A 13,296-nucleotide genomic window follows, 5' to 3' on the forward strand; every position below is an offset into this window, starting at 1 on the left:
CTTTGTCAGATCATACAATACTATAAACTATTTTTCCACTCTTTCCCCACTTTTGTTTCAAATTTGCAATTAATATATTCAGTGTTCATCACCAGCCCCTTCACCAATATCCCATAGTCATCATTTGGGCTGGATGAAACTTCTCCTCTGGTATGTTCCTTAAGAAGGGCTTGTGAATACAGTATTCTCTGAATTCTTGTATTTTAACATGTTTTTCTATATTCTTGTTACTTTAATAACAGCCTGACTGTCACTGTTTTGCCATTGCCATTATCCTTTTAAACCCTTATCTGCTGATTTTTACTGCTTTTCTCTGAATTTCTTTGAAATGTTGCTTCATTGCTGTCCTGTGTGTTGCTGAGACCAATGTAATTGTCTTTCCCTTGTAAGTGGCTTTGTCTTTTTGTATGAAAGCCCACAGTGTTAAAAAAATACTTTATGTTTAAAGTTTAATAGTATAAGTTGTGTCTCAGAATTAAGAATTTCAGTTATCCCAAATCCTGTCAATAAGTAGATTCAGGACTATTAATTCTGGACTATTCTCTTGGATTATAGTTTTAAATAGACATTCTATTACATTGTTTTTGTTTATATCTAAGAACTCCAATTATAGACATGTTAAGACTTCTTTGAATGTCTTCTAAGGGAGAAAGTGACAATAATACAGTAATATTAGGGGACTTTAACACACCAATTGCATCAATGTAAGATCATTCAGACAGAAAATCAATAAGACAACACTGTTCTTAAGTACACCATAAACCACTTATACTTAATAGATATCTATAGGACATTCCATCTAAAAACATCAGAATACACACTGTTTTCAAGTGCACATGGAATGTTCTCTAGGGTAGATCACATGCTAGGCCACAGAACAAATCTCAACAAATTTAAGAGGATAGTAATTGCATCAAGCAATTTTTCTGTCCACAATAGTATGAAATGAGAAATCAATTACAGAAAGAAAATGGGCAAAACACAAACACAGAGAGACTAAACTTTCTACTAAAAAACCAATGGATCAATGAATAAATCAAAGAGAAAATCAGAAAATATTTACCTTGAGACAAATGAAAATGGAAACAAAACTTTCCAAAAAATATGGGATGCAGCAAAAGCAGCTGAGAGGGAAGTTCATAGCTATATAGGCCTTCCTCAATAAGCAAGAAAAATCTCAAGTAAGCAACCTAATCTACCACCTAGAGGATAAGAAAAAGAAAGACAAATAAAGCCCAAAGTCAGCAAAAAGAAGGAAATAAAAAAGATCAAGAGGAAACAAATAAAATAGAGACAAAAAAAAAGAAGAAGAAGAAGAAAGAAAGAGAAAATCCCAGAAAACATCAATGGAAACAAGATAAAGAAAATTGATAAATCTTCAGCCAGCCTCACCAACAAGGAGAGGATCCAAATAAACAAAATAAGAAAGGAAAGGAGAAATAACAACTGATACCGCAGAGAGAGAAAAAATCATAATACAATACTATGAACAATTACACACCAATAAATTGGACAACATAGAAGAAATGGATAAATTTCTAAAACGTACAGTCTCTCAAGACTGAGTCAGAAGAAGCAAATGATTTGAACAGACTGATCACTAGAAGTGAAATTGAATCTGTAATAAAAAAAAAGAAACTTCCAGTAAACAAAAGCCTAGGACTGGATGACTTCCCTAGGGAATTTTAGCAAACATATACAGAAGAATTTATACCTATCCTTCTCAAACTATTCCAGAAAATTGAAGAGGAGGTAACATTCCCAAATTCATTCTATGAGGCCACCATTACCCTGATGCTAAAATCAGACAAAGTCACTACAAAAAAAAAAAAAAAAAAATTACAGGCTAATATCTTTGATGAATGTAGATGCACATATCCTCAACAAAATATTAGTAAACTGTATTCAACAATACATAAAAAGGATCATACACTATGGTCAAGTTGGATGTATTCCAGGGTCACAGGAAGCTTCAACATATACATATCAATCAATATGATATATCACCTTAACAAAAGGGAAGACAAAAATCATATGATCATCTCAATAGATGCAGAAAAAGCATTTGACAAAATTCAACATCCATTCATAATAAAAAAACCCCTCATCAACATGAATATAGAGGGAATATATCTCAACATAATAAAGGACAATTATGACAAACCCACAGCCAAAATAATACTAACAGTGGAAAGCTGAAAGCCTTCACACTAAAATCAGAAACAAGACAAGGATACCCACTCACACCACTTCTATTCAACATAGTATTGGAAGTCCTAGCCACAGCAATCAGAAAAAAAAAAAAAAAAAAAAAAAAAGAAAGAAAAGTCATCCAAATTGGAAGGGAAGAAGTAAAACTGTCACTATTTCCAGATGACATGATACTATATAGAGAAAACCCACAAGTCTCCACCAAAAAGCTATTAGAACTAATAAATTCAGTAAAGTTGCAGGATTCAGGATTGATACATAAGAAGTCTGTTGCTTTTCTATGTACTAATAATGAACTAGCAGAAAGAGAAACCAAACAAAAATCCCATTTAAAGTTATACCAAAAAGAATAAAATACCTAGGAGTAAACTTATCCAAGGAGGTGAAAGAACTATACTCCAAAAACTATAAAACACTGATGAAAGAAATTGAAGATAACACAAAGAAATGGAAAGATGTTCCATGTTCTTGGATTGGAAGTGTGAATATTATTAAAATACCCATACTACACAAAGCAATCTACAAATTTAATGCAATCCCTATCAAAATACCCATGAGATTTTTCACAGAAGCAGAACAAATAATCCTAAAATTTATATGGAACCACAAAGTTCCTTGAATTGCCAAGGTTACCTTGAGAAAAAAGAACAAAGCTGGAGGTATCACACTCCCTGACTTCAGACTACACTACAAAGCTACTGTAATCAACACTGCCGCAAAAACAGACATACAGATCAATGGAACAGAACTGAGAGCCCATAAATAAACCCACACTCCTATGGTCAAAGGAATCAAGAATTTACAATGGAGAAAAGAGAGTCTCTTCAATAAATGGTGCTGGGATAACTAGACAGCTACATGTAACAGAATATAATTAGACCACTCTCTAACACCATATACAAAATTAACTCAGAATGAATTAAAGACCTAAATGTAAGACCTGAAACCATAAAACTTCTAGAAGAGAACATAGGCAGAACTCTCTTTGACATAAATCATAGCAATATTTTTTGGATCTGTCTTCTAAGGCAAAAAAAAAACAAAAACAAAAATAAACAAATGGGAACTAATTAAACTTAAAAGCTATTGCACAGCACAGGAAACCCTCAACAAAACAAAAAGACAACCTATTGAGTGAGAAAATATTTATAAATAATATGATGTACAAGGCATTAATATCTCAAATATATAAATAGCTCATACAACTCAATATCAAAAAAAAACCCCAATTAAAAAATGGACAGAAGATCTGAATAGACATTTTTCCAAAGAAGACATACAGATGGACAGCAGACACATGAAAAATGCTCAACATCACTGTTAGACAAATGCAGATCAAAATCACAATGAGATATCACCTCATATCTGTCAGAATGGCTATCATCAAAAAGAACAGAAATAACAAATGTTGGAGAGGATGTGGAGAAAAAGGAACACTTGTACACTGTTGGTGGGAATGTAAATTGATGCAGCCACTTTGGAAAACAGTACGGAGGCTTCTCAAAAAACTAAAAATAAAACTACCATGTGACCCAGCAGTTCTACTCCTGGGTATATATCTGAATAAATTAAAACACTAATTCAAAAAGATACATGCATGCCGGTGTTCATAGCAGCACTATTTACAATAGCTAAGATATAGAAGCAACCCAAGTGTCCATCAACAGATGAACGGATAAAGAAGATGTGGTGTATATACATGATGGAATATTACTCAGTCATAAAAAAGAATGAAATTCTGCCATTTGCAACAATGTAGGTGGACCTAGAGTGCATTATGCTTAGTGAAATAAGTCAGACAGAGGAAGATAAACACTATATGTTATCACTTTTATGTGGAATCTAAAAAAATAAAATAAAAGCATTTATATAACAAAACAGAAACAGACTCACAGACATAGAGAACAAACTAGTGGTTACCAGTGGGAAGAAGGAAGAGAGGAGGGGCAAGATAGGGGTAAGGGATTAATAGATGCAAAGTACTCTGTGTAAAGTAGACAAGCAACAAGGATATATTGTACAGCACAGGAAAATATAGCTGTTATTTTGTAATAACTTTAAAGAGAGTATAAACTATAAAAATATTGAATCACTATGCTGTACACTTGAAACTAATATAATACTGTAAATCAACTATATTTCAATAAAAATAAATACATAGATGAGAAGGAAAAAGACATGAATATATAATTCTCAAAATCAGAAAGATGTAAAATGGCTCTTGAATGTATGAAGATGTTCAACTTCACTCATAATAAGAGAAATACAAATTGAAACCATGCCAAGATACAATTACCTACCCATTAGGTTGGCAAAAGTTCAAAAGCTTGATAGTACAGTCTGCTTGGCAAGGCTGTGAGTAAACAGGCATTTTCATACATTGCTGGAAGCAAAGCAAAATAGTACAACCCTTACAGGGATATGTGACAATAATTGTGCCAGGCAGAACTGAAAGTGGCCACCACCTCCTGGTGCTCCAGCTTTTTCATAAACCCCTACCTTTGAGTGTGCCCAGGACCTATGACTTGCTTCTAGTCAACAGATGTCACTCCTGTAATGATGTTACATTATGAAAAGCTCCACTTAGAGCCTGCTTGCTCTGGGGAATTTCCTTGCTGTCTTGATGAAGTAAGTAGCCATTGGTGGCAATGAAACAAATTCTGCCAACAAAGTGAGTGAATGTGGACGAAGATACTCCTGCAGTCAAGCCTCTAGATGAGAACACAGCCCAGCAGACCTCCCAATTAGCACCTTATAAGACCCTACACAGAGAACTCAGTAAAGCCATGCCCAGACTTCTGGCCCCAGAAATTATGAAATAATCAATATGTGTTGTTTCAAGCAGTTAAAAAATAATTCACTCTGCCTAAATTATAATGCCAAACCATAGCAGTACAAATTAAAAAATAACATTATTTGAAAATAGTGTATCCTGAAACAAATCGTAAGAGTAAAGAACCATTAAAACTCCCATTCTTTGGTGGCAGCAGACTAGCTAACTTTTCTGGATCTCTCCTTCTGTTTCTAGAGCTGTGCAAGGCACTTTCACAAAGGCTCTTATTTTATTTTCCTAAAAAAGAAATCTATGAAGTTGGGAATATCAATGTCATTTTTACATTAAGATCAGATTAAGAGCAATTAAAGAATTTACCCCAAAGTGCACAGTCAGTTACATGGCAGAGCCTGAATTCCGGGCCTGGTTTGTGTGATTCCCTTTATGCATGATGCTTTCCAAACTTCTTGTCTGTTTATTTGGTCAGCCAGGAGAAGCTTCCCCAGTCTTACATCTTCAATATATTCTCTGGCATGCTAGAGATGTGTTTACATACTAAGAATAAACCATGCAATAAGAGCAAAGTCAAATTAAAGTATTTAATAAAAAAGTAAGGATCTTCTTCCAAATTAAATTATATTTTAATGGTTACACACCTTCCACCAGATTTTGAGGATTGCAATGGCCACAAACTAAATTAATCCCCATTCTTTTATTTTTTTGTGGGTGAGTACCAAAGACCACCACATGAAAGGAAATACACAAGCAATGCAAGTTTCACATCTCTGTTTCGGGTTAAATTTGCTTTTTAAAAATAACTGGTTTCTTGTGGAATAAATCATCTTTGACATTAGCTGCAGAGACTGGATTGAGGAATAATGTTAGCATGACATTTTCTCAATTATCTTATATCAAGCACGAATTAATAATAGAATAGCAAAATGATAAATTAGAGGTAGAGACATGCTATATGCCCTTTTTTCCACCAGCCAAACATATTGGTTTATACCAGGATCTCCAGGACATAGAAGCAATCAAGTGATCAGATTAAGTTCTGGTTACAGTATTGAATTTCATATACTAGTTGTGTATCACACTGGACAATTTTGTGGAAAATGACTAAGCAGAAATCATCCTTTCATGTCCCAATGAAACATTATTAAAAGAATGAAGAGAACATTCCGAGGTAAAAATTACTGGCCATCATCTTGTCGTAATTACACTGCATAATCTTCCAACAGCATATGTGTTAGCCCTATCCGCAAATGTTTTTCCCATTTCCTTTATCTTCTCAAAATCGAGTATTTAAGAATAAATCATCCATTCCTCCCTCCTTGATGTGCTCCAATGGTTGTAAAGCAGGGAACATAGTCTTATCTATAGTCGTATATTGTGTTCAGCACTATTCTAAGTATTCTGGGAGATTAAAAAACAAACAAACAAACAAACCTCATATAGGATGTGTTTCTTGCCTTTAAAGAATGTGCAAGCCAGGAAAACAGTTCCTACATAGAGACACCTGCTGAACAATCTGGCCATTGTAAAACTCAGTACCAAGTGTAAAGCCATACAAAGCCACTGTGGTTCTACAGAAAGGGGTGGGTGAGGGCAGAAAGGGTGTGGAGTCTCTTTCTTAAGATCTGGGCTAGATCAGTGGTTCTCAAAGTGTCGTTGCAAGACCAGCAGTATCAGCACCTCCTGGAAACTTGTTAGAAATGAATATTCTTGGAATTCACCCCAGAATACTGAATTAGAAAGTCTGAAATGGGGTCCGCCATCTGCAGTTTACCAAACACTCCAGGTGATTCTGATGCAGCTAGAGTTGGAGAATCACTGCCGTATATTATAAAGAGTAGATGCTGTTTTATTCATACGATTCTGTAGCATTCTGATTATCTGTCCTAACAAGAAGCAGAAAGAATAAGAAGAAATTAAATTCTCAAATAATTGTGGAACTCCATTATTGATATATGTTGCTGATGGTTACTTTTTTAAAAAAAATCTCCTAATTAGAATAAAATATTAAGACTGGGTTACTGGTCACAAAAGTAAAAGGAGAGATCTTTACCAACCAAAGTAGCTATGTAATCCCAAATTAGTTGTTTCTGCTGTTGGACAAGTCTCCTCCCGCCTTTAATTTATATACAGATGATCTAAACTACAGATCTGCTTAAGTATGACAGTCACATATGACAGTACCTGGAGGTGAGAGAAGTTAAGCGACCTAATGACTTACAACTCTGCCATCGTTCTCAAATCATCAGAATTAGCTGTTCACATAAATTTCTGGGCCCCGCCATCCAGAGTTTCTGACTCAGTAGGTCTGCAGCAAGGCCTGAAAGTTTGCATTTTGAAGTTCCCAAGTGAGGCGAAGCTGATCTGGCTGGGGTGGGGACCATCCTTGAGAACCATTGACACGGGTGATTCCACCTGATGTTATCAAATTGGTCCCGCTGTTCACCACTTACAAAGTCAATACTCATAAAATGTTGGTAGAGAAGAAAGTTGCCTTTAATCAGAATGCCAGCAATTTGGGGAGATGATGCACTCAGTGTCCTCCCAAAAACCACCTCCGAAGATTCTGCTCAGCCATGAAAGCTTTTAAAGGGAAACAGGAAGTAATCTCAGTTAATCATTGGGCTAGGGGGTCAGAGTGGTTGCCAGCCCCCACTGTATGCCAGCTTGAGTGCAGACTTGTCAACTCCTCATGATCTTTCTTTAGATCCTATCTTGTTCACACAGTGTGTGAGATTACTGAATGGGAAGCTAGGGAAAAGTTCTGGTCATCTGTTAATTACTTATTCTTCATTTCTACTTCTTTGATCTAAGGAAAGAACCAACAAGTTAGGCAAAGTATTATGTGATCTAAAGATTTGAAAGGTGTGCTAGGGCCAGAGATGAGTAGAGCACAGGGGTGCCTGGTGTAAGGTTAGTGTCAAGACCAAGGGGTGCCCCCTGCAGAAAGCTCTTTCCTGCAAAGAGTTTTTTCCTGCCCAAAGCTGCTTACACTGACTATTGCTGTGAGTGTCAAGTTCAGGATTGTTATTGTATAATTTCCCTCTGGCATTAGAACCTGCCATAGCCCTTTTCTCTAATCGTTTAGGCTTTTTAACTTGTGGCTTTTGTGAATCTAACATCCATCTCTGTTTCTCTGATATTTTCATAAGATTTTCTGTAGAACCGTTGGGTAGGGAGGACCTCCCTGCCCTCTAGTTTGGTTGATTTACAGGAAAACATTATCCTTTTCCCCTTCTATCCTCAACTGTCATCTAGTGTTTGTAAATAAAATTGGAACAGATGAAATATTTGGCTTTAGCTGGTATTTCACTGTGCCAATGAATTGCAAGAATTCATAAAAGTGGGGGAAGCAGTGTTTATATAATGTGATATGGCTGGATTTTTTTTTCTAAGGGCTGATTTTGTTAGTCAAGTATTATTGATTCTTCCCTCTGTGGTTAATTTTGTACAATTTGGGGAGTTCATTAGAATATGAAACTATGGAAAATGGTGTTGGCATATGCTTCAGCACATGTATTCTGAGACTTTTTCCCCCTTAAACTTATTTTGACTCAGGTATTTGAGTTATTTACAAGAAAAATATTTTCATTTTTGTTTTACTTTCTCTCTTGCTCTCATGTAGGATGAAATGTTCTCTCTGGTACAATGCCAAGTGTGGCACAATTGTTTGCAGAGAACTTTGCTTCTTAAGATGTAGTACTTTGCTGAGAAGACACACAGCATCAAGGCTCTTGATGACTGATAGGTTTCAAAAAGTCTAAATGTTTGAGGATGTGTGTGTGGTGTGTGTCTGTGTCTATTTCAAGGGACTCTCCCCAACTGCTCTTTATTTTCGTCCAGGCATTTTAATAGCTGTATTGATCTGTGGATATTATACATTTTAGGATTAAATTCAGCTAATACTTATTGTTTTAGTAGTCATAGTGTCAGATACGTTTTTACATGCTAGCAATTGATTCATTTGGGAAAAACTTATAGCGTTCCAGAAAGTGGGTGTAAAATAAGGTGCATAAATAATTTGAGAAGAGTAATTTAAAGATATATAACAGAAAACTATTATAATTTGAACAGCTACTTAAAATACACATTTTAGATGTTTATTTTAAATAGATACTGGATTACAGTGCCAAATAATTTCAAGTAATAACCTATAAATAGCTGCATTCTTAATGAAAGTTTTCTTTTGATTTTAAAATGCAACTCTTGAGAGGCAAGGTCACATTATGTCCGACAGGTGAAAAATTTTAAAGTAAAAATAAAAATAGATATGAAAGAGACTGATATAAATGTGATATAAGTCACATTTACTTTGAAGAGAAGCATAATCCTATTCTCATAAGAAGGAGTATACAAGTACCCCAGTTATTTTATAACAACTCAATTATCTGCTGTCATGTATAGATTTGATATTTATATAGTCACCTTATGAATTTCAGAATGAGTTATCTGATGTCAGGAAAAGTTGATATCAATAATCCAGACAACAAGGACCTACTGCATAGCACAGGGAACTATATTCAATATCTTGTAATAAACTATAATGGAAAAGAACCTGAAAAAAATATACATAAAACTGAATATATATGTATAACTGAATCACTTTGCTGTACACCTGAAACTAACACAACATTGTAAATCAACTATACTTCAATTTTTAAAAAAAGAAAGGAAAGAAAAGAAAATAATACAGAAGTAATTTTTGTTTTTGTTTATATTTAATATGCTTTAGTATGTAATGTCACATATTATTATTTTAGTGAGCATATGTGCAAATGGAATTCTCTCTTTCTTTTTATCATTAAAAGGGAGAAGCAGGACCTCCAGGTGCTCCAGGGCAGGATGGATCACGGGGTGAGCCTGTGAGTACCTTCTCAATTCAGTTCTAAAGGATGACGTCCTTCTCTTGTCATGAAATCCTTTGACTATTTAAGTTCTCCTCCCAGATGCCCTATGCTTGTTCAGTGACTTCCAGACTAGGATTGTAGAAGCTCTTTGTGGAATACTGTAAAATATTAAAATATTCAATCCTCTTTTACAAACTGGGAAGAGTTTTGCTAGCAGGAAATTTATGTGATAAGTCTAAATCACAAAGTTCTAAAAAAAGACAAGCACGGTGCTGAGGCAAGGAATCATGGCAGTAGGATAGTGGAGGTTATTTAGATACAATCTCTCCTCCTAAACCAGCAGATAGAAAACTGGGAGTTACTGAGTGAGACTTTATCCCCTCTCCCACCCCACCCCATCAGCTCAGAGAAGGCAAGAAAGGATCCCTTATTCCTTTTTCTCTGACTCCTCTGTCTTTCCTGCTGAATGGTGGAGAGGAAGCCAGGTTTGCTGTGCCAGGAGATGTACTCTGTTAGGAAAGTAATTAGTAGATTATGTGTCTAAAGTTTGCCCATGTTATCTGTATATAATTGTTCTGGGCTGCACTCTCTTCCAATTCAGAACATATAGCATTATGTTATTCTGTTATTTTGACAATTAATGAAAACGTGGTTTTTAGTAATATATCTCATGAAGATTGATCTTTACCATTTGTGAAAAAGCTTTGAAAACAGGAAAAAAAAAAAAAGAAAATTTATATATTTGGTGATGCAAAGAAATGAAGACTCTTGTGTTGTGTGTGCATGCTGGTTTTAAGTGTTTGTAATGAATGTTTGGCCCCACTAAAAAGGATATATTTATTTGTTCTATAATGTGGCAGCCAAGAAAATTAGTGGTGCTTAAGTTGGAAGGATCAACACTCTTAGAAAAATGCTTTAAAGCTAATTAAACACAGCTTATAGTAGCCAGATGGTGATTCATTCCTGCATGCAGATTGATAAATATGAACACTAACTCTTAGAATTCAAATTGAGGACAAAGGATGTATTTCATTGGGAAATGATTACATTGCTTTAAAGTACAATTACATGTACATGCCTGTGCTTTGAAATTTAAAGGCTGGTGTTGGTCAATCCTAAGAGTAATTTAGTCCTTAGGGTAATTTACATTCTAAGTGACAAATGATACCCAGTTGACTTCAATCCAGGTGACAAACTCAGTTCTAACACTTGCTGGATTTATTAGAATTTGTTTCAACTGTGTATCACTGCGTTTAAGGATTATAATCTTTTAGTCATTCATTCAACAAGCATTTACTGTCTGCTTTGTGCCAGACATTATATTAATTGAGGAGAAAATGTAGATGAATTTGTCATGGTCCTGCCCTCAGGAGTCAGATGAGCCAATAGATGCAAACATCATATAAATGTTATAGAGGGAGGTGCGGGATGGGGGTGGGGGAGGCTTGCAAAGTTGTAGGAGATGTATATGATGCTAAATGAGTTTTGGGACATCATTGAAAAGGATGCATTCTTCTTGTTTAATAACCATTTATTGAGATATGATTCACATACTACTGTATAAAATTTACCTATTTAAAAAGTATAAGGATACATTCTTAAACAAGATGTTCTCTTAGCCAAATTGTGGAGTATAAATAGGAGTTGTCTTTTTGTTTGCCCCCTAAGGCAGGAACCTGTAACATGTTCCAACATATAGAAATGAAAGAAATCGTGATACTTTGGGAAAACTGAAATTAGTTCAAATTGCTTAGGATAGATGGAGGGGATGAGATAGAAATACTAGATGAGGTTGCAGGGGTAGGGAGAGGCCAAATCAAGAAAGGCCTTGTATGTCTGTGCTATTTGGACTTAAATCTGAGAGTAATCGGAGGCATTCAAAGGTTCTAAGTAGGGAAGTGAGGTGTTCAGATTTAGAAAGTTTTAGAGAGGTCACTTGACAGCAGAAAGGAGAATGGGTAAAGGGGGACAGAGGTGGAGGGCAGAGCCCAGCAGCAGGTCAGCTGAGCCCTGCCACCTCCAACTCCAGCTAAGGCAAGAATATTCAGAGTTGGGAGAGGGAGAGTGGGACTGATCTGAAATGAACTAAAAAAGCATCAGCAGAGCTCAGGGATCGATTGGATGTGGGTAACATGAAAAAGGATGACTCTCAAAGTCTTGCTGTGTGGATGGAGGCACAGGAAGACCAAGCAATAAACAAGAAATAGAGCAAGAAGAATTAATTTCGTCTGGGGAGGTGATCCTATGATATCTTCACATGGGACAGTAGCAAAGGCATTCAAATAAGAGGCCTATACTTTGCATCCTTAGAGTAGACATGGAAACATGGGGACTAATATAGTTCCAATAAGAAATAGTGGGTCAGATTCAAGACAGTTTTAGAAGAATTTCTGTGAATACTAGGTGTAGTAGGTTGAAAAGTGTTCCCCCACCAGGATATCAGATCCTAATAACTAAAACTGATAAATGTTATCATATTTGAACAAAGGGTATTTGCAGGTGTGATTAAATTAAGGGTCTTGGGGAGATTATCCTGGCTCGTCTGAAGGGAGGCTGATCTAATCAGTTGAAAGTCCTTAAGAGTAGAACTGAGGTTTCTCAGAGGAGGCAGTGAAATTGGAGTGATGTGGCCGCAAGTCAAGGAATGCTGGCAGAAGGCAGAAAAGGCAAGGGATGGATTCTCCCCTAGAGCTTCTGGGGGGAGTACAGATTTCCATCCTCCAGAACTGTGAGAGAATAACATTCTGTTGCTTTAAGCTACCAAGTTTCTGGTAAATTTTTTACAGAAGCCATGGTAGATGAGTACACTGGGCTTCTCATCTAGTCTAATCTTTAACAATCATTTATGTAATGAATCTATGTAAAAAGCCTGTGAGTCCTACTGATACATATCAAACTCTTTGTAGCACATGTGTTGATCAAAAATATTTGGGCTTAAAGCAAGTAGATAAGCAGGTTTAAATGACAATTTGGTTAAAAGTGAGACTCCTCAATCACTAATATTTTCTGATTCATCAGTTTGTTAAACTGTCATATGTTTTGCAAAACTTCTTTTGTCCACTTCATATTTTTCTACATCTTTGCATTATTCTATTTAGAAACTTTTAGCCCATATGTCTTCTCATCATATTGCAAAATTGGAACAACTTAAATGTCTGATACTTAATGTATTATGTATGTAAACCGTCATGTAAAAATATAATACTCTATGAATATACATAAATAAGGAAGGATCTACATGGCAAACATGTGGTTTAATCATGTTTTGGTTACTTTGCTTATTTCCAGCTATGTTGCTTTTTGATGTCTGTTACGTGCCATTTTTTGCTTGTCTGTGTTTTATTTTCTCCTGTGAGCATGTTATTGTTTTTGTAATACATTATTTAAAAATTAAGACCTGGCTTTTGAGTGTTGTGCAGTGTTTCTTTGTTTTTCAAACATATTAAGCTT

The 13,296-nt window shown here is 35.5% G+C and overlaps 1 protein-coding gene across 1 annotated transcript in view; it reads left to right on the forward strand.

Annotated features, from left to right (window-relative positions):
- The window catches only part of COL21A1 (collagen type XXI alpha 1 chain), a 185,367-nt gene that overhangs the window by 126,935 nt on the left and 45,136 nt on the right, over positions 1–13,296 (forward strand). The window contains exon 17 of the mRNA XM_057555093.1: positions 9,808–9,861. Coding sequence (XP_057411076.1) covers positions 9,808–9,861 — 54 coding nt within the window. The remainder of the gene's footprint in view (positions 1–9,807; positions 9,862–13,296) is intronic.

The sequence above is a fragment of the Balaenoptera acutorostrata genome, chromosome 10 (genome assembly GCF_949987535.1).
Source record: "Balaenoptera acutorostrata chromosome 10, mBalAcu1.1, whole genome shotgun sequence".
NCBI classification, from domain to species: domain Eukaryota; kingdom Metazoa; phylum Chordata; class Mammalia; order Artiodactyla; family Balaenopteridae; genus Balaenoptera; species Balaenoptera acutorostrata.